This window comes from Gavia stellata, chromosome 1 (assembly GCF_030936135.1).
Source record: "Gavia stellata isolate bGavSte3 chromosome 1, bGavSte3.hap2, whole genome shotgun sequence".
Classification (NCBI taxonomy): domain Eukaryota; kingdom Metazoa; phylum Chordata; class Aves; order Gaviiformes; family Gaviidae; genus Gavia; species Gavia stellata.
This window is the reverse complement of record NC_082594.1, coordinates 87,502,193-87,524,071: the sequence shown is the minus strand read 5'-3', so window position 1 is coordinate 87,524,071 and position 21,879 is coordinate 87,502,193. Positions and strand designations below refer to the sequence as shown.

The 21,879-nt window shown below is 38.9% G+C and overlaps 1 protein-coding gene across 1 annotated transcript in view; it reads right to left on the bottom strand.

Moving 5' to 3' along the window:
- SMS (spermine synthase) overlaps positions 1-21,879 on the bottom strand; it is a 54,565-nt gene that overhangs the window by 7,547 nt on the left and 25,139 nt on the right. Inside the window, exons 3-9 of the mRNA XM_059816264.1 lie at positions 18,490-18,583; positions 17,678-17,742; positions 14,684-14,859; positions 12,732-12,886; positions 11,698-11,787; positions 10,557-10,671; positions 9,957-10,036 (exon numbers count right to left, since the gene is read on the bottom strand). Coding sequence (XP_059672247.1) covers positions 9,957-10,036; positions 10,557-10,671; positions 11,698-11,787; positions 12,732-12,886; positions 14,684-14,859; positions 17,678-17,742; positions 18,490-18,583 — 775 coding nt within the window. The remainder of the gene's footprint in view (positions 1-9,956; positions 10,037-10,556; positions 10,672-11,697; positions 11,788-12,731; positions 12,887-14,683; positions 14,860-17,677; positions 17,743-18,489; positions 18,584-21,879) is intronic.

Here is a 21,879-nt window from a genome sequence, read left to right as displayed (position 1 = left end):
CTAGCGTGACCACACAGCATGTGCACATCTGGTCATATGTGGGGCAGGATGAGACATCTTCAGGAGACTTGTGTTCCCATCCTTCCCTAATGGTTGTGTTTACTAGCTTATAGTATAAATGGCTTTTACTTTAACCTATCACAAAGCCTACTTTCTTCTTCTGATTTCTTATCAGTAGAAACAGAAGCATTAACTAGCATTTCTTCAGAGTTACTTTCAACATAAAAATTCTCAGCTTCCCACACATTTTACCACTTCTAGTAGAGGAACAACGTTAACCACAGAAGACAAAAAAAGACAACAAAAAAGGGAACTTTCATGTTAATGAATACATAGTACCTAGCATATGAGCCAAAGTCCCACAAAATGATGGCAAGAGACCCAGGGAACAAAAGATTGCTATTTATCTCAGATCACAAGAACATTAGTCTTGATGACATGAGGACATGCATTAGACAGAAAAAGGTCTAGTTAAATAAAAAAATAAGTAAAGAAACAATCATTTACTAATACAGCCAGCTTCTTGGTTTCTAGATGACTCTCTGTTCATGACTGGACAGGCCAAAAGCCTTCCAGCGTAAGCACTTCTGAGCAGAGTACTGCTTTTGATATTTAAAAGCCTTAAACTTTGCAAGAAAGAGACATGAACAAGAAAGCCTAAAGCAATAGACTCCACCTATGGAATGGCAGTATCTTACGTCTGCTCTGAATGACTTCTAGAAATATGTTTGTGCACATGCACATCCACAAGGGTTGTTTTTTTTCAATTACTGAATGAGGTATCTTGTCCCTTTCAGGCCTTAGATAACATGTGTAACTTGCATCTGACTGAAAGAATACAGATGGTTCAACTAAGAAAAGAGCTAGATCTAATAAAAAACTACAGGTCTTGTACAGCCACAGTTTATTCAATATTTTAATTGAAACGAAGGTCCAGTTCTTTAGGACCCCAGGAACAAAGGATTTATTCAACACTTCCAAAATGTCTGCACTACCTATGTTTCACACATGTGTTGCTCTACTAACACATTGTGAAGTTTTTAACTCCAAGAGAACGGTCTTTAAGAAAACCACATTTTACTGTTTAACTTTTGCTTCTCAGTGCTCCCAGATTTTTAAAAATGGCCTTAAAATAATTAAGTGCACACAGACGCAACTGAAATTTAATTTTCACAAAGCAAGGAACGAAGACAAGTTTGACCAACAAATACTACCTGTGCTCTTAAAAAGAATGTACAACAGGCAAAGGCCGAAGAAAGCAGAGATCTTATTTGAAATCAGTATGTCTAAACAGCTCCATCTACATTGTTTTTTTCATGTAACATCAGATGATAACTAGAAACAAAGTGTATAATGCACATTCTGAATTTGGGATTTAAACTATTTTTCTTACTTCTTTTTGTTGGTAGGATTTTTATCACAATATATTTACAACATTTGTATTTCCAGAGGAAGTGAAAAAAGACTTCATTTTACTGTTCCTCCTCTGAAATTTTTGCATCATGCTCAAGTTTTCACAAGTGGAAAAGAAAACCTCAACTTAAAAAATCCTATACACAGCATCTTTTAAAAAATCATATTCTTGAAAGCTCTTTTTCAAAAGAACTTGCCTAAAACATGCGTTTGATTATCATTTTGATCATATTCCACAAACGCATACTTGGTTCTTTGGTAAAGGAAGATGGTGTGCTTTGTATTGAATATATCATATTTGGTTTTGGGTATAAGAAAACAGAAGAGGTTTGTAAAAAGGTAAGAGATGAACACTAACTGAGCACAAATGCACAAAGCACAACAATGAACAGACTACTGCAGTACTTGTTTAGTAACCTGTTATTATCCAAGGTACTGTAGCAGTTACTTGGTTCCGCTGCCCTTTCCCAAACATATAATTTTGTTTCAACATCAGACTGAACGCAGAAGAAAACTAAAAACAACCGGTATGTGTAATTTGAGTCATAAATAGAAAACACTGCTAGGTATTTTATGGAGCATACCACTATTATGAAGGAAGTTTAATAGGATACACAATGAGATAAAAAGTATCCAACAGTTTCCCAGCCTGTCGCTTCAGTATTTCATCCTTTCTCCCTTCTCCAACAACAGATAAATCATGGCAGACAGTGTGGAAAACAAATTACAGGAACAATGAAACATGCCAATAAGCAATTTTTACTTTTCAAACCCACAACTCCCCAATTTCCAAATCAAGATTAAGGTTCAGACCTACCACCTGGCTGTTCTATTAATCTCTCCTTCTGGAAACACACCACAGGATTTTATAGTTCTGCAGAATTACAGGTTTTTCGTAATTATTTGGCTTTACTCAACAAAAAAGCTAAGAATTCCAAAAATCAAATCCACAAAACTTAGATGAACTTACTTCAATAAGGAGAACAGTTACTGAAAAAAAATCACTATTAACATCTTTCTGTAAGAAGTGACCAGCTTTATCAACTAAGACTACAGTGTTGATAACAATGTCAATCACACTTAGGTATTCTTGTATCACTAAAATATGACACAGGGAACCATGTCCAGAATGCAATAGATTGATCAGTCTAATAACCTGTGTTCATTTTAACTCCCCCCACCTAATGAAAACAGTAATGTGGTAGAGCAATACTTTTTTTGTTCTGAACAGCCACCATATACTCAAACAATAGCTAATATTGAACAGAGTGTTTAATAAGGTTTAAAGCTGATGACTCACCATTTATACTTTTTCAAAGGGAAATAAGCAAATATTAGACTTTTAGACCCCCTACCAAACTCCTCTGCCCACCCCTCCCTTAGTTAATCTTAGTTCCATGTCAAACAATTTGACAGATAAGAAATGGGGGAATGCTGAAAACTTTTTCTCCTTAACAAGCATCTCTGACATGAATTCGAGGTAGTTTTAAACTCAGATTGGTTAATCTCAGCATTTATAAGACTGTTTCAAGACTGACGATTCCTGAACTGTTTATTCACAACCTTTGCATTCTGAGTCTGCTTAGTACTCGCACACACTTAAGACAGCTCATGCCTGTCTCCCAACATCAACTCTTCTGGACTTTCATATGGCATACATTCTGTAGTACCACGGGTTTAGTTTTCATGTTTCTACAGCACAACACACAAATTCAAATAATAAATACAGTTCTGGGCTGACAATAAAAAACTTTTCTTAAAATAAGTAGTAAAAAAATAATTTGTTTAAATTAACCCTATAAGTTCTAGTTAACTTTATCCACCTATAAAGGGGATGTGTCCATCACCTGGTTATAGGCTGAATTTAGGCCACTATGCTTCCTCCAACCTTAAAAGTAAACTAGTGACTTGAAAGCAGATGGAAGGGTCCCTTTCCATACTTGCCCATTTCTTACATATGTCATTCTTACATGTCTTACCCTACATATCACTGCTACTGGACATCCTTGTTTGTGACAGTATACTAGAGATGTTTAATTTTTATTTTTAATTTAACATGGTTTTCATTTTTATTTTGTAATGACAAGTGCCGGAGTTGAACATGGCCAAGCTTTTTTTCCTTCCTCACTTGAGTGACTAAGAAGCAAGGCGATATAGAGCATTAAACACCTAGCATCAAAGCTAGACTTGAGTTTTGGGTGACAGAAATGGCTTTTAAGGAGATACTGGAGGCAAACCTCACTGAAGGTATCTCCACTGGCCAAACGATCAATTAATTTAAAACTGAACTCTCAGTAACACAAGGAAATGAAATGTCTGTCCCTTAAAGACTCCTAAACTGCCAAAAAATCACACAGGGACATGCATCTGTTCTTCCAGCCTCCTTTCATGTTGCAGTCCAGGAGAACCCTGCTCCCTCTTTGGAAGTGCTAATTAGAAAACCCACACAGCAGCCAAAAAAAGGAGCGTAACTATGGAGGCAACATCACGGTCTTCTGGACATTTAGAGGGCAGGGCCATGCTGTATTCGAGAGTGGCCAGGAAGCGACAACTTGGTGAAGGGCCACGTGTGTGAGTGGGAGATATCTGATCCCTCACAGCAGTGCTGTTTACTGGAATTCAAACCTGTGAGTGGTCCAAGACTGTTTCTATGCTGCCTGGGTTGGATGACCCAGACTAAGAAGGAGCAAATTCCTGTTCAGAGGTATTTTTAAAGGTTCCACTTCATAAACAGGCTGAAAATCATAGCCTGCTCAACCTCAAAGGATGAGATCAGCAGAGCAAAACCTTAGCACAGAAAAAGGTATTTTCATAGCTACATGTAATCCACTGACACACAGACACACACAGAGACAACCTTACAATCAGTCTCTGCATCTTACAGAGCATAGTTTCACAGCTGTTGGGACAATCCTCACGTGCTACGTGGAAGGCGCAGGATGGTGATGGTTCAGGAAAAACCCACAAACACATCACACTAGTATCTGCAAGTACACGTACTCCACTGAAGTTGGGCAATCTAAAAATCATGCTGGCTTTTAGAAGGTCCAATAGCATAAAAACACTTAAAATGTTCAGAAACAAGTCACTGGAAAGGTCCATTAGAGATGAAACCAGACCTTGGGATACGCCTTACATACTCACTGACTCCCACTTCTGTCCCCCGTGATGGTTGGGAACCTGCACCTCTAACTGGCTCCCCTTGGAGAAGGTAACACTGAGCACCTCACAGACCCAGACCTGTATTACATCACTAAACACTTCAAAGCACCCGCTTCAGAAGGAGAACAGAAATACAGCAAGCCATATGACCCTTAAGCATCAGAGTAGGGGGATTATGTTCAACAATAAGTTTTTGCAAACAAGCCTCAAGTCTTAAACATACAGACAGAGCTGCAAGTTCTGCAGGTTAAGGGCCCTAAAGTTCACCTCTCTTTGTCCAGGTCCTATGTAGGCTGCAAGACTCTCAATATGGATGATGCAGCAAAAAAACAAAGGCTGTGAAAAGCAAGGCTGCTACTCAAGCAAATAAGTTTTTCTTCTCACTGTGATTACTATTTGTGAATGCATACAGCAAGTATGGAGTTGTTTTTCCCCCTCAGTATACTTAAGTACAAACTTACAGCAGAGAACAAGATCCATAAACTCCTCTTTCTACCCTTCCAGCGCTGAAACAAGAAAAAAGTCCCTCCTTCATCCTAAAATTGGCCATAGGCTCTTGCATCTCCTAGGAACATGAATAAATAGCCTGAAAAACCTTTCACAGGCAGAATCTCTCTATAAATGTTAATAAACTACTAGGCAATATTAGTTATCAGTCTCCACCTAGTGGTGAAAGGATATTCTGCATTAGCACTTGGAAACTGCTTTGATGGATCACCATGGCATCCTGAGGGAACAACCAGGTGCGTTAGAATAGCATGCCAAACAAAATTTTTTTTATAATCTCAAATGATAAGCATATCTAGGTAAATCATATTTATCTAGAAAAAAAGTATCTTTTATTTTATTTTTAACAATGGGCATAATATACTCCTCTATTTCATTGATGATTTCCAAACCTATGAAAACACTAATCCTGACTTGCTCAGAAACACCTAGCCAAAAATCCCCACACCTCCATTTTTAAATCTCAATTCTCCTTTATGCAGTCACTGAGTCTGACTTTGGCAAAAGTTTAAAAAAGTCTCCTCTTAATCTTCTCCATACTGCATAACTTCTTGTTATGTAACGTAACTGTTGCTTTCAGAGCTCAGATCTGACATGCTCCTGAAATTACTAGAATGGCCCTCATGATTTTTAGTTGGCTTTGCATCAGAGCTTCTCATTCCCTGGCTGCTTCTGGCAAGATCTCAACTAAACTCAGGCACACAGGCCTGGGAAAGAAAGCCGTGCATGGCATGTCACACTTGAGTAAGAACTATTATCATCACCAAAATTCAAAGTAATTTATGACCTGTAAATGCTGTAGTACATACTACAAGCATGCGTATCTAGGGAAAAGACTACTGACAAGCACAAATACTATTTTAGCTGTACAAAAACATGTCTGATTTTCATGAGGTGAGCTTCAAACAGAAATCATCCCGTATGAAAATGTGACTTCATAATGTTAAGAGATCAGTCTGAACCTTAACTTTTTTGTCTCAGCTTGACATTAGTGCAGTTCTACCTACCTCAGGATTAATTGCTTTTATTAAGCATTTCCAGGAAGAGTTCTGTTTTTGAAAAAAATGAGAAAATGGATATAAACACTGAACAAGTAACTGCAAATTGTTGGTCCAGGAGCACTTCTCAGCTCTTGGGTCAGGGTGCATACCCCATTCTTAATCCATTTTGGTCTTCATTGAAATAAAGGGTATGAATCAAAGCAAGCTATAAACATCAGCAAATTTTCTCAAAATTTTTCTTTTGTTGGTAATGCACATACCAACCTAAAAATACACTATCTGCATTAAGGCCTGCAAGATCTAACAAAAATCAAATTGGCCTGCCAATATTCTTTAGGAAACCCATCAAACGTGCAGCACTAGACAAGACTCACAGTCAGTTACATCAATGGCACCATTCATTTTGTCATCTCCTGCAGATGAAAAGAGAAGGCATCACACCATCTGCACAATGCAATTATGTAAAAAACAGATATTTCTGTGCACTGAAGCTTTGATGAACTCTGATTTTAAGTCAATTAATCAAAAATATCATTATGTAACTGGTAGGATATTAGGAGCTTTTTTCCTAGTTAATGCACATGAAATTATTAAACATCCACAACTAAGAGATAGGAAAAAAATCTGAGTTCAGAGCTCTATCAAGAGTGCCAAAACAAAAGTCTCACTTAATTCTTAGGCTGCAAACAGTAAACAGGACTCTACAGGAAAGTATCCTGAATGGGAGGAGAAGAGGTTATGCTGCAGACTAAGGTGCATGATTATTTTCTTCTAGCACTGCATAGCCTGCCATTATTATTTGTATTGCTTCCATGTTACGAATCTACTAGCAATTGCTTTTATTTCCAGAATACCCCTAACTATTTTAAAGACCGTTTTCCAGCCAACGCTCCTGGACTCTGGAATGCTGCACAGTTAGACAGCTCTAGACCCTGCCTGCTGACAGCAGTCCTGAACAATGCTTATATTGGTTTGCTCCTAGCAATAACAGAAAGGTGTAGTATGCTGTCTGCTGTAAAACACCTCAAAATCAATTCATATGCTGAAGAGAAGATTTTCCAAAACTTGTGCAGAACTCAGCGAAGAGATAATTTACTTTTATTCTTCCCAACAGTGGCTTTTAGAGAGTCAGGCAGCAATACAGCATGTGAAAGGCTGGAATTCTGTTTACAGAATTCCACTTTAGGGTAAAGCATTTCTTGAGCACTGAAATAAATTACATTCTAACAAGATGTATAAGGTAACCCCTGCAAGCACAACTATCAGAGGACAGGCTACAAACTACAGAGGACTAAAGTTTCGAACATTAGTACAACATAATGCCAAGGCCTAAGCAGCAACTATAGCTGCTGGCCAGTAGCCAACAGGACAAGGACCCTTTTGCAGCATCTTTCCTATGAGACATTTCCTCATCATAGCAAAGGTCAGGCGCTAACAAATAGGTGGACATTCCCCCAGTTGCTTTTCTTGATATTTAACATATTTTATGTTTTAGAGAACCAAAACGCACTTCAAGAAAGCCTGGGGGTAGGGAGACACACCAAGTCCTGGATTTTAAAAACACAGCTGCCTTAAAAGGCATGCAATTCCTTCAGCAAGTAAAGTACAGCCTGCTACCCAAGATAAGCATCCTGGAAGTAGACAGTTGGAACAGAAGTAACTTAAATTTCCAACAGTAATACATAGAGCTAAAACCCCCTGGCATTTAACAGCTAACATATCAGAGCATTCAAAACCATTTATGAGTTCTCAGTGTATGACTAAGCTCAGCTACCAAAGTCAGTGGCGGTCATGTATAAACTTCTGTCCAATCTAATCCAATCCTTTTGATATCCAGCTTCAATTAGTTTAATTCAAAACCTAATTTAAAGAAAGTTATATACAGCTTATTTTATTTAAAGCACCCCTAAAAGTCTGTTTTTCCTATGATCAGATTACTGAGTGTTCCAGGCTTTTTCTGTTTGTTTTTGGTTTTAAATCAGGCCCAACTGGGAACAGGCTACAAGGACCAAATGGGCTAGGTAGTGTATTGGTAGATAATATCAAAAGCTCCGATAGCTGCTTGCTGCAGTATTAATTTTCCTTTTTTTCAACACCCTCCGGAAGACTAAGCTGCCAGACTACACTGCTCCCATACTCCAGCCCTTTCTTTCACTGGCTACCAGTTAGCCGCAAGTCCAAATTCAAGCTACTTCAATTTTAATGTTGTTTCTTTACCATCCTGCCATGTCCCACCTTGTTGCTTTGGACTGTGAAACTGATACTGCACAGTTTCACAGTAGCTTAAACCCACCAGGGCCTGTTCAGTACTGCTGTCCTTTCTTCCTGTGCAAGCAGAGATGCTGGAGAGCCGAGTTATCTCCTCCCATCAGGACAGGACAGGCAGCAGGGCTGCACCAGTCTCAACCTCTATTGGTTTCAGCTGACACAAAACAAACCTCCGCACCCTGGCTGCAGCACAGCCATCACTCCACCTTTCAGCACAACCATCACTCCAGCTTTCAGCACAACCTTCTTCCTTCCCACAGTCCTTCTGCAAAGTCTGACAGATACCTGTCCACAGACATACAGTTACATGCGTTCTAATAAAGTCAGCTAGTCTCACTGTATATGTTAGAAGTATGACAACTGCAACACAAATGCTTGCTCTGTCCAAAAGATGGAGTTTCCTTTCAATATCAAAGTATGTCATAAATATTTCCACTATTAATAGAATAGAAAAGCCATTAAGATTTACTTTGTGATACAACCATAGTCATATCTTACATTTCAACCACAAGATAATTTATCCTGCTCATACAACCACAGAATTTTAAAATAAAGCAACACATTAAAGTTGCTAAAAACCTCATTCTACGAGTTTTGCATTTTGTTATAAACCTGACCAATTTTACAGTAAACCAGTTCCTTTACACACCTCAAACTCTACGCTGATGGCAATAGAGTTCAAATGCATAATTTCAGCTAGGTTATGTCAGAGCTTAACAAGATTATTTCAAAATGGTGTACTTAGATGCTCCACACATCAGAAGACTAATTAAGGTATGGGCATGACAAAACAAATACAACTTCAGAGACCTATACTTCACTCAACCATCTGCTGGGTCTTGTCACATTTTTGTACAATTGCACGCAGCTTTGTGGCATTCCAAATTCAGGATTACATACAGAAAGTATCTTCAGACAAAAGCTATACCACAGTTACATTATCCATGAGGCGGCTATACTGTAGCACATATACAAATCTTTATTTTTTTATTTTTAAACAGACTTGCATTAAAAACTTCATACACAAGGACAAAATCTTATTTATGGCTATATAAAATACTTCACAAAATGCCAAGCATTGTAACAAACATATTCAAACGTTCTAAATCTGCTTTGCAGAAGCCAAACCAGTGACTTGCATTAGGAGTGGACAGCAAGCAAAAAGAGTATTTACTCCCAAATGACCAATTTTCTCATCCCACTGCACCTACAGCAAATTCTTACACCTTTAAGACATGAAAATTTGTCATCCATAAAATCTACAACTGGAGATGTTAGCTTAAAAACCATGTATATGTTTATAAAGTACATCTGTTTTTCCAAGAATTGCTTACAGCTAAAATATTCTGTAGTATGCCTAGCTGATTCTTGAAATTATGCTTTTAAATTCAAAGGACACAAATTCAGCTGAAATAATGGAAAAAGACAAATTCGTTAGTAAAGCCCAAACTTAATGCAAAAAATCCCTAATGAGTCGTTAAAAGAAGAAAACCAGATTGCTAGTAGATTTTTAGTTAGTTGGGTTGGTTTTATCCCTTTTTTTACCTGAAAAATGCAGGTTGCAATACATATACAGCCATACTTTTTTACATTCAGATATCATACCTGTGTGAAGTATTTTCCATCTTGTTTCAGGACTTTCATTGAGAGGTCAAGAATCAACCGCAGAAATTCCCATGTGGAATCTGCATATAAAGTATGATTTAAAAACAGAACAGCACATTAATGGCTTGTTCACTATTACATATTGAGGACTTGCAACATAGCTACCTTATACCTTTTAAAAAAACAACCCCACAACAACAAACCAAAAAGAAAAAAAACAGTAAAAAAACCCACACAACCCATACACAATGGCAATGATGGTGGAAGTATCTCTGTTTTATTTCACAGTAATCTTCCAGATATTTCCAAGATATTACAGAGTGGGGAAAAATTTACTGGAGTATGAACTCCCCAAATACTTTCTCAAGAGTTACCTGAGTTCATGTTATTCTGGAATAAGAGCACAGTTTAAAAAAGTCCTAGACACTTGCTAATTTTTTCTAACATTCAAGAAAAATTCAAAGAACAGAGGTGTTACTATCATTCTTTGCCTCTCAGATTTGCTATTAAAAAAGCAAGAATCAAAGTATTTTTGTTTCAAACTGTCAACTATTATGCAGCAGAGAGGCAGAAACATGGAAAACAAATTAGAAGATTAACCTTCTTCTGGAGATGTGGAGATTGGAACAGCTGTCAGATCATTAATTACATAATCAAACATCCTTCCTTCTTTGGCATACCTCTTCAGTACAGGAATACAGTCTTCAATTAGAACCTATAAGAGTGAAATACTGTAGCTAGTTCTCAATACCCTAAAACTGACCAGGTAGAAGGAACAAATGCAGATTCACAGGAATAAGAGAGGGAAAGTACAAAATTAATTATGCATTTAATTTTATGTTCCATTTTCAACTTTTTGCATCATATAAAAAGGAGGAACAGTTACAGGAATTATGACAATGACAATGTAGGCACTACAGGACTGAATTTCCTAGCTCTGACACTGATTGTTGTATGAGCACTGTTCTACCTACCAAACGGTAACAACAGTTAGTAGTCCCCCACGAGTACAATAAGGTATTTGTATGAAGGGCCACTGACTCATGCAAAGTAGCATGTGACTTCTCAATTTTTTGCATGGCTTTTTTAGCTCACACCTGTAAACTAGTATCTGTGAGAGCCTTAAGGAGCAGTAACCAAACCAGAAAAGATTTCCAGTGAAGATGTCAGATTACACCTGGGCTAGTTTATAAGCTCTGTCAGATGCAGCACATAAAGACCTTCACTGCAGGGATGCATGAATTATTTTTTTTTTTAATTTTTAATATACTAGCAGTGTAATGGTAAGATATTTTGCCTGCAAATTAAAAATAATTTTTAAATGTGTATTAAAAATTCAGACATTCTCAACAGTACAGGACAACTAACTTAAATACATGTTTCTTCTATCTTTTAATCAATTTAAGGAATGATGTTTAACACTGCGTCCTTACCACTATTTCCTCTATTTGTAAGCTATGGCAATAAACATTCTTCTATTTCACAGTCCTAAAAAGCTATATGTAACTATTTAAGAGTTTGAAGATGGACAGTTAAAATATTTTGATACTAATGTACACTTCCAACACAAATTCCACTGCCAGCTATCAAAATTTAGAAGCGTCAAAGAAAAGGAAAAATCCTTCCGAAAATTAAGAAAAATCAGAAGACTTTTCACCAAAACTTTGCCATAGCAGTCTTCCAGGCTAAGTATAACTGTATTTGAAATATTACTTCTAACGAAAGAAAAACAAAAAATTACCTGATAGCACTCTCCTTTCAGATTGTCTAAGACATCTCCACATGTTTTACGCATGTATTTTTTACACCCGTCGATCACCATTTGGTCAATGTTTGAAGCTGGTTAAGGCATTCTACATTCCAGAAATAATACAAGTAACAGTTTCTATTTCTTCAGAATGAAATTCTCAAAAAGGTGACATTCACAAAGGAATGGCAAGATGTGTATCTTGGTATACAAACTGCAATAACCAACCTTATGTATTCGCCTCCAGATTCAGTTAGAGGAAGTGCTTATTTTTGTTTTTACCCAGTATTTCTGGTACCTTAGGTTACCATTTCTGTGAAAGCTTGAAATGTGAACAATAGAATGGTGTATTTAAAAACCCTGTAAAGTTAGCTAAACTAGATTAAGACTTCAACCTACATTTTTAAAACAACTATTTTTAATTTCTAGCAAGGGGATCACAGAACCTAGGATGATCTACATTTCACATGGTTAACAGTGGTTTACATTACAAACCATTTGAACTACGGAACGTTGAAAACTATTTGTATCAGTATTTTTAAGACAGGGCAAGAATTGGTCATTCTGCCAACAACACAATTCACCAAGTCCTGACATTCCTATGATTAAACTTTTTTGCTTCTAGGGATTATATATGTGTATATTTTTTTTTTTTACAGCTTTCTTTAGGAAAAACAAAAGAACCCAAGACGGCAGAACTCAACCCAAACTGCAGACTTACAGACCTGTCTTCCATTATCACAGAAGTTACCAGTCTGATGACAGAAGCCTTCGTTTCCAGGTCTATGTAAATTGCTATTCACGAGTTATAGTATGGATTGGGAACTTGAAAACACGTGCTACATAATGATGCACAAATATGTAGTCACTGGGCCTCCCTAATCTGACAAAAAGAAATTTTGTTTTAGACACTATTCCCTCACGCAAATCAGAACCTGACAGTTAATTGTGCTCAGCGCTAAGACATCAGCAGAAAATGCAGGCTGAAAAACGTTGAAACGAATGATCAGTCATTTGTCAAAGGATATCTCTACCATAGTAACCATCTTTGGCTTCAGTTTTACTATCTCATATAGTATACCTCCATCACCACCTCCCAGGATTAGCACTTCTTTCCCAGTGTAGTCTTCCTTTCCGCTGCCCATTATGGCTTGAGTATATGCCAGGTCACTCTCTGCCAGATCTGAATGGAAGGAAGAGAAAGAGTTGCACAGAAACTTTACATCTTTCATTCTTCTCATTAATTGGTATTAATCCAAAGGTGATACAACACAGACCAAAGCAAAAGCATCTACAGAAACAACCTAGCTCACAGCAACCATCCAGGTAACAGAGGCTGGTGATTTACCAAAGCTAATGAGATCCTCCTCCGAATCCCACGCAGGATTCCTCTAGTTCTCAATGCAAACCCAGCAATGGCTACCTCAGCATTAGGAATTACCGCGTGCTAAGAGAAGCAAAGTTGTAGAGCAAAACTCTCAGTACTTAGCACTTGATGTCCACACTTGATACTTCAGTGGGTTTTTACCTCAGACAAGTGCTGCGAGAGACAAATCAGGAGATTTTTGAAAGCCCACTCTGGACCCCAACTAAAAAGAACAACCTAGATGCACCCCAGTGGGTCCCTGCACAGAAGCATGACTATTAACACCTAGCTGCTGAGGGGCCCTGAAGCATGCCTCCTGCTGACTTGTTCACCATTAGCTTCAAAGCAGGCAATAACATTCCTAAGCTGTAATAACAGATCTGAGCTACAAGGGCAAAGCTTTGTGCAGAAGCACATCATGGCATATCCTATCATTCTGCCTGGCAATCAGCACCTCACTTGTAAGGGCACAATAACAAAATGACATAAAGCAGCATTTTAAAATCCCACAGGAGGTAAATAAGTAATGGCATACTTCCCCTTCTATGAGGCACATTGTGACAACATTCAAACAAAACATCATCTCCATATGAAACTGTTGCAAAATTCTGGCTAGAAGTATGGAATACCTAGTTTTGTGATTTCAAATACAATTTTAACTGAATCAGAAAATACCTTGCTAATGAATTCAATAACACTTTTCAGCTGCCATCTGCACAGAAGTCCCCCTGACAGTTGCAGAAAGCTAATTGAATGGTTAGTGGTATTTCTGGTGATTTCAAAAAGCTATAGTCAAATTTCAAATTTCTGCCATTAGACTGAAATTAGGTATTCTATCCCTAGACAGCAACATCCCTCATTTACTTCAGTCAGTACCTTTCAACGTAAGTACTGAGAAATTTAACAAAGCATACTCCTTAATGCCTAGATTTTCTAGCAAACAGTATTCTTATCTAGCTTTGAGAACAGTAGCCCATCTTCTCCCAAGTTCACTTTCAAAAATACAAAGATCAGCAGGCACAGAGTACCACATATAAAGACCCTCCCATAAGGGTTGGGTCACTTTAACTTAGAGTTTAACTGAGCATTTTGAAGAAGACAGAGTCAAAAGATGTTCACCAAAGCAGCTAAATGGTTTAAGATACAGCTGTCCTATATCTCACCAAGCAGGTAATTCCCTTAGAGAATCAAGGGAGCAGCAGGATTATCCCCACACACACACCAGCTCTTAGCTTGGTTTACCATCAAAGAGAAGCCCTCAAGAGGTTAGGACTTGCAACAAACAGGTAAAAGGTCATATGAAAGAAAGGAGTAGAGTAAGCTCTGCTAGAGAACGCTCTGACTTCTATTCTCCTGTGCCACCTTTTCCACAGCAAAGACGATGACTTTGGAAAAAGAAGAAATCTTTTTTTGTACTCCAGATTTTACATTGGACAGTCTTTCTGATTAAAATACTTTACAAACAGGAACAGATACATGCGTACATGCATATATGGAGCTTCCAGCATCAGAACCATAACACTTAGTAATCTACTAAAACTGTGCCATAGCAAGATAGAAAACAACACTTCCTACAATTCCACGCAAAAGATCCTCAAATGATATGATACTTACTAACATCCCCACTGAGGATAAGAATATTCCCAAACTGTTTTGAATGCAGAATTTTAATATTCTGAAAAGGTGAATCTTCATCATAAACAACTTCATCTATGTCATACTCCACCAGGCGTCCATCAGCTGTGGGCCAGTATCTATCAATGACACCTCCTCTCAAAATGGCTGGCAATCTAGAAAGAAATAATAATAAGAAAAAGATAACAAAACATTTGAGAATGTTTATTTTTTAAAAAAATTCCCTCTAAACATCCTGTGGATTCACCATAATAAGTAATATTTACAAGAGGGAACTAAGGAAACTTGCAACATTTAACTCTCAACAGGTATAAGAAACCTATCAGCCACATGTTAAATATACATAACTTGCTAAGGCACAGATGAAAAAATAAGTTGTTCTTTATGTACGACTTCTACAATGTGCATGTGAATCTATCTCTGCCCTAAGAGAGGAGATTTACATAACATACCAGCCTCTGCAAAAGAATCAGCTCATGACTAGAAATGGGTACAATACAAAAGGAGAATGCAGACAAAAACCCATGACAAAATCTCTTCCCACCTTCAGCTCAGCTAAGAATGCCACTTCTTTGAGATTAGTGGATCTCACCCTTCTGAAGTTGTACTGAGAGACATTTCAAAAACATACACAAACACAAAAAGTGAACTATTACAGTGTTTCAAACTGAGCCAGGTCACTGTGCAGTACATAAGCACAATCCTTGATATCAGCTAACAGTTTGGATTACTTTTTAAAAGTGGTTCAAGCATCTGCATAGATTGTTTTGGTTTTGTTGTTTGTTTTTTTTATTCCATATAGAAGTATCTTGGTTCAAATCAGTATTTTACCTGTAAAGACAAACTATATTCAAAATGGCAGTGAATAAGCAACATAATTGCATTCCATCTTAAGCAAAATGTGCAGGCACAGAGTTCATCATATTTCACACACACACACTTCAGAGTTAAGGTTGTTGGGTTTTTTTTTTCCAGAGGAGGGTGTAGCAGAAGACCAGACATAGACAAGCTTCTTGTAAATGTACTATTGATTCTCAATAAACATTTCAGAAATACCTTCTACCCTCAGTGAGCCGCAAGATGGCAGTACACAGTGAGAGCAAGAACATCAATTCACTACGTCAAGACAACAAAAAGGCAGGAACAACTTTTCCAGCAGCATTAATTCTAGTGGAGCTTTGTGTGTGAAGCTAACTTCAGAAGGATGCAAAGCAAACTGAAAAAGAAAGAAATTTGAGGGGCATGTGACAAGATCCATGCCAGATCCACTGTTCTAGGAAGTTCGTCTTCCTATACTAAGGTAACCAAATCAACCTAGATCACTTCAGGCAGACTTTTTCCTGATCCATTTTTAACAAGTCCCTATCATAGGGATTCCACAAACTCCCAATATCTCTTTTCAATATTAAGATATCCTCAAAGAGAGAGTTTCTCCCCCGTATACCTGTACACAAGATTATCTACATTTGCACACTGTGCACCAGATGAGGCTTTATCAGGACGAAGTAAAGCAAGATAACTACTTCTCTGTGTTTTACATACAACTGTTAAACACAAAAAACAATGTTCAAGGCATAACATCACTTTTCAAATCACAACCACTTTACTTGTGGTCTCATATAGCCTTCAGATTACTTTCTGCTATAGTACTGCTTAGCTCTTTTCCTGTTTTGTAGTTTCTTCCTTAGCTTTACTGATCTTGTGGATTTACACTACTTTTTACTTGTCTTAAACTATTTCCACTTCTGACGATGTTCTTTAAATTACCCACTGCACCTTCCAGCAGGTGCACGCCTGCAGTAAGCATTCCCTGGCTTCAAGGTGCCAGTCACTACCAGACACCAACATGAGCTGTGTCCTTCCAGACCCCTGGGGAACTCCAGCATGCATGCTGTTTCAGCAGCAGGCAATGAACCACAATTAGCAACCCTACAGTTTAATATATTAAACTTTGTATTTAAGTAAACCAAAATGACAGAAGGCTTGCAAAGCCTCCCTCCTTCAGTTATATTAAAAAAAAATTGCTATAAAACATTTCTGTCTTCTTGGCAGGGCCCTAAGCACACAGATTCCCCCAGGGGTTTTGCCACATGTGCCCAAGGCCAGCGCCATGAGGCACAGCAGGGACAGAGATGTGAGAGAAAGAGCTACAGGAAACCTTGTCAGGGCAGGGCCTCCTCCATGTGCTTGAGCTTCATTTCAGCTCCAGCCCTCGCCCCTGATCCCTGCCCAAGCTATGCTGCAGCTCTGCCCACACCCACCCAAGTCTTTCGCCAATCCTCGACACCCAGATTGGTCTTGGAGCTGCCTCAGTAGTACAGCCCAGCCTGGCAGTCGTAGGGCTGGGCCTGACCCTGGTCACCATCACTAGCCCGGCTTGCCTGGTCCACAAGCTGTGGGATGTGGCCCAGAGGGTATGGTTCATGCCCTGGCCTATCCCCCTACCACCCTTGGCTCCCCAACCCTTTCAGGGCACTCTCTGCTCTTGCTTCCTGGCTGCATTTTCTTCCACCATTTCATGCAACCATTGCAGCGAATTAAAGAATTTAAAGCCCTTGCCCAAAGTAACAATACTATAGGTGAAGCTTAACAAAATGACAAACCTCACAGTATCTTCAATTCTGCAATAAAACAATTATAAAATATCGGGGAAAACACACAGGCATAAATTCATATGCCAGGCTATTCACCACTGTACAGCAAAGCACAGTTTATGAGATTTAGACTGGATATTAGGAAAAATTTCTTTACTGAGAGAGTGGTGAAGCATTGGAACAGGCTGCCCAGGTATATGGTGGAGTCACCATCACTGGAGGTGTTCAAAAAATGTGTATATGTGGCACTGCAGGACATGGTTTAGTGGACATGATGGTGTTGGCTTGATGGTTGGACTTGATCTTACAGGTCTTTTCCAATCTTAATTCTGTGAATTATGCAGACAAGCCACATACAGAAGCAGATGTACAAACTTACCGTTTCACCCTTTTTATATTACCATGAAACAATTCTTTCATTCTTTCTTCTACTTTGTTTAGAAGCTGAAAAGATAGCAAAAAAAGAAAGGTGGAATTTATAGGTGATCACTTAATGTAAAATATCTTTTAAATTAGGCTACATGGAAGGCAATAAAAAGTAGCACCTGCACTGAAAGGCTTTGAAATGTAACATTAGAAGCCTATGAATAACTAGCTGGTCACCTTAGCCTTGGTACTAGCAAGAACATGCATATTGTAGCAGCTGTCATCGCTGTGTTTAGCTGTCCTCCAGGATAACATAGCCAGACCTTTCACGCACAACCAAAGAGGGAACACGAGAACTCCGTAAGGTTTCATTCCTGCCAAAGCAGTGGCCTATTCCCCTGCAATATCCAATTTCTGGAGCCTTTATGTTGGGGAAGATGAAATTATTTTTTCACCATGAGGAAGCTTGAGTATAGAGGCTCCCCATCTCTCAGATTAGAGAAGGAAAAAAAAAAATAAAGTCATACATTAATACACCAGGTTGCATGTTGACCATCGCTTCTCCCTCACTGCCCTGTGTGCCTGAAGAGACCTAAGCCCTAACCAACACTGCTATGTCTTTACAACTTTTACAGCAAAGAACATGAGGCCCAGGACATGCAAAAGAGAGAATGAGTGTGCATGCACACACACATGTGTATGCAACTACAGAACTATCTTTGATATTTAAAAATCTTTTACCAAGATATACTTTGATAGACCTGAAGAAAAGAAGGTGCTCCCCATGCAGTTTGATAAGCCTAGTAAGATAAGCATCACTCATACCTGATCGGCTTCCTCTCTTCCTTTTGTGTGATCATTGTAGCTCTGCAGATCCACCAACACTAATCCATGAGGGTGAATTCTCAAATTGGCAAAACTACAAAATAAAGAGAGAGACAGCGATGATTTATTATCAAAAATCAGAGTAAGTGAGGAAAGAAAGTCTGAAACAAGTTAAATTCAGAATGCATGCTTCTTTTTCCAGCCCTCTGTAACTGTTGGCAGTGACAGCTCCGGTCTTCCTCTGCAAGTCCTTAAGCAGCAAAGAGAAAGTTACAAGAGCATGTCAGTTACTACACAAGTAAAAAAATCATCAGGTAGCAAGGCAGTGAGACTGGGTATTTAAACCAGATCAACTATGGTAGGAGGGGAAAATATACTGCCTGCTAGTCTCAGGTCTTCAAATAAGGCCTGACTGAACAGGTGTGTTGTGTTGGTTCGGGTTTGTTTTTTAATCAAAATCAAGCCTCAAGAAAACAACTGGCCACTTTCCTTCCCCTATACCTTCCTTCCCGCTTCAGGGGGGGGTGGGGGGGTGTTCTTTTGTTTTTTGTTTTTGTTTTTTTTAACTTTATAGCAACTCTTCACAGAGACAGTGTTCACATTCAAAGATGAATAAAAGTTTGTAAGTGAGAAACAGTAAGTGTCCTGGAGCAAACCACGGTTTTGACTGGCAAAGAAATTACAGCAGCAAACTCTCATTGCTGAATGCAAATGCAAGATAGACAAAACTCCTACTGTATATTGTGTTTATTACAGGAGCATTTAAAGACCAAAAAGTAAGGCTTCTCCATGCTACATGTTGGGTCAATAAATAGAGGACCTTCAAGAAATCACAACAAACAAAAAAGATAAGGACTAAATATAAAAAGCAGCAGAGGCAATATCCTTTCCATACTGGGGAGGGGAGAAGACAAAAAGAAACAGAAAGGCTACAAGGGTATTATGTAAAGGAAGGGAGAGGAAACATACACTGAAAGAAGAGGGCAGAGGAGGAGATGGGAACAGGAACAGCTGAGCAAAGAAAGATGGGCAATTCAGGGATGGAAGTTCATTAGTAAAACACAGAGAAACCCCAAGTAAAGCAGTATAGGTATACAGTTCTCTGAATGCCCCTTTCTTCGCTTGTCTGCTCTTACTGCCCCATTCAGCCTCAAAGGCAAAACACAAACCAACTCTTGCTGAGACAAAAAGTTCAGGTGACCTCCCATGTCACCACCACTCCCACCTTTTTTTGTCCCTTCCAGAGCTCTTTTCCTAAACCATCAGCCTCAATATGAACACCACCTCTCCTGTAGCAGTGGGAACTTTGGCCAAACATCCTTAGCTGCAGAGAGAAAATCCTGAATGTTCTGTAAGTGTTATCTGAAGATTATAATTTTTTTGTAACTGTAAAATGATCAAATGATGAAACCAACTGAAGAAATTCCAGAATAAAAACACTCTTGCTGGCTTTCCACAGCAACCATCTGCAGCTGTGATGTGTTTACAGCTGACAGAGAAACCTGAGTGTCACCCACCTCTCTTCAAAAGATGAGCCTGGGAAGTCTCGAGCTTTCCTGAAGACTTCACACACAGGTCCTGCCTTCAGGAGGAAAGGCATTTCTATACAATACACACACGCCCACCGTGTTTCCCCCTCCCAAATACCTGCGGATTGTCACAACCTTTCAGTGACCCTCCCTGCACCTAAGCGACTGTCCACTAGGTGTCCTCCCGACAAGTGTTTTTGATCAGGGACCAGAAAATGTCTGGACTCCCAATGGCCATTAAGAGAAACCACAAAATAGTCTTAAAATATGCGTTCCCCCCGCACCAGGAAGTTACTGCTGCATAAAATAAAACACTTATCCTGATGAAAGGATGAACAGAAATAGTCCAGGAGTAAACAAAGATGCTTTTTTTCTTTTTTTTCCTATTTAACTACCAGATAAGAGTGCTACCACTTAAGAAACCAGGTTTATGAGCTAATTAAAAGAGTGTTTTCAGTATTCAAGATATTTCTAAGGCAGCTTTTGGTTCTCTCATACAAGCTATATAAGAAAGTGTTTAGGGAGAACCAGCAAACTCATTCTACTGTACTCCTGCCAAAACCAAAGGAAGCTATTCTGAACTTTGGCAGGTAAACACCCCACCTGCATGTTCTAGGATGCTGTGCCCCACTCACTGGTGACTGACACAGTTCAGTACTTTTAATACATGGGCCACTTCATAGTTTGCATAGTGACTGCAACATCTTACAGCTTAAGCTTATGTTCCCATCAATAAGTCTCTATAGGGCTTCAGAGTTTTTAAACACTTCTCTCTGTGACCTTAAAACCCCTTGAACCAGAGACTCAAATTAGTTGCATGCTTCTCCTAGAGTCTCTTGGCACTCAGTTTAGAGGGAACAGCTAGTGCAGAGGACAGCTCTGGAGAAATCCCTACCAGGATTCAGTTTACTGATTTTCATGTCAGCAGGGGTTTTATTTTGTGATGTGCCTAAAATGAGAGGAAAAAATAATCAGGCATAAGCATAAGGACAAACAGCTTTATTGCAAGACTAGAGAAGATAATATTTTTTTTTAGAAGGAGAGAAAGACAAAAGAGCAGAGCTCACTAGATGGAAGTACTGGTCACTCCAGCAGGTTTTGGATGCAACCATTCATAGCGAAAAGGTAGATTTCTGCTGAAGTCCACAGACCTGCTCCAGGCCCTCAGAGCTGCGGCACTACAGACAGAAATGAGTATTTGCAGTTCACAAGACAGCACTGGTTTAAGTTCTCTGAAATCTGGCACAGTACCAGAAGTACTTGTACTGTTAGAAAAACTTATCAGTTTATTCCTGTATTCCAGGGGTTGCTATCAAGACAAATAAGCAACAGATTGATTGTCCCATGACTTCAGTTCTCTTTTTAAATTCCTTTCCTACAAGAATCACATAGCTGTCACAAGATTTGACAGCTGACATTGCCTTCACTTCCCCTGTGACTGCATGAAATACTTCCTCAGTAGGGGATGTTATGCCTGTGCTTTGGGATCTTTTTTTGGGTGGAAGGCAAGGAGAGGCAGAGAGGACAGTTGCTCTGAAAAGCACAACCACACAACTTCAGACTTATCATAAGTGATATGATAGCATTAGAATACAGAGACAGTAATGCTGCAGAACCACCATGCGTTTTGTCAAACTGTTACCTCTACCAGAATAGCAGAGTGCTGACCCCTCGGGCAGAGGGGGAGAGAGATGAAAGGCTGGCACCAGGCTGGAGCAGTGTAGTAAGACAAAAATTCAAGTTCTGAGTGTTTGGCTGATAATCTCAGACAGTTAATTTTTGGTAAACAGCCTTGAATGAAATTCAGAATTCCCGAAGAAGCCAATACAGATCCAGGTTGGTTATACCTGGTTGGAAATGA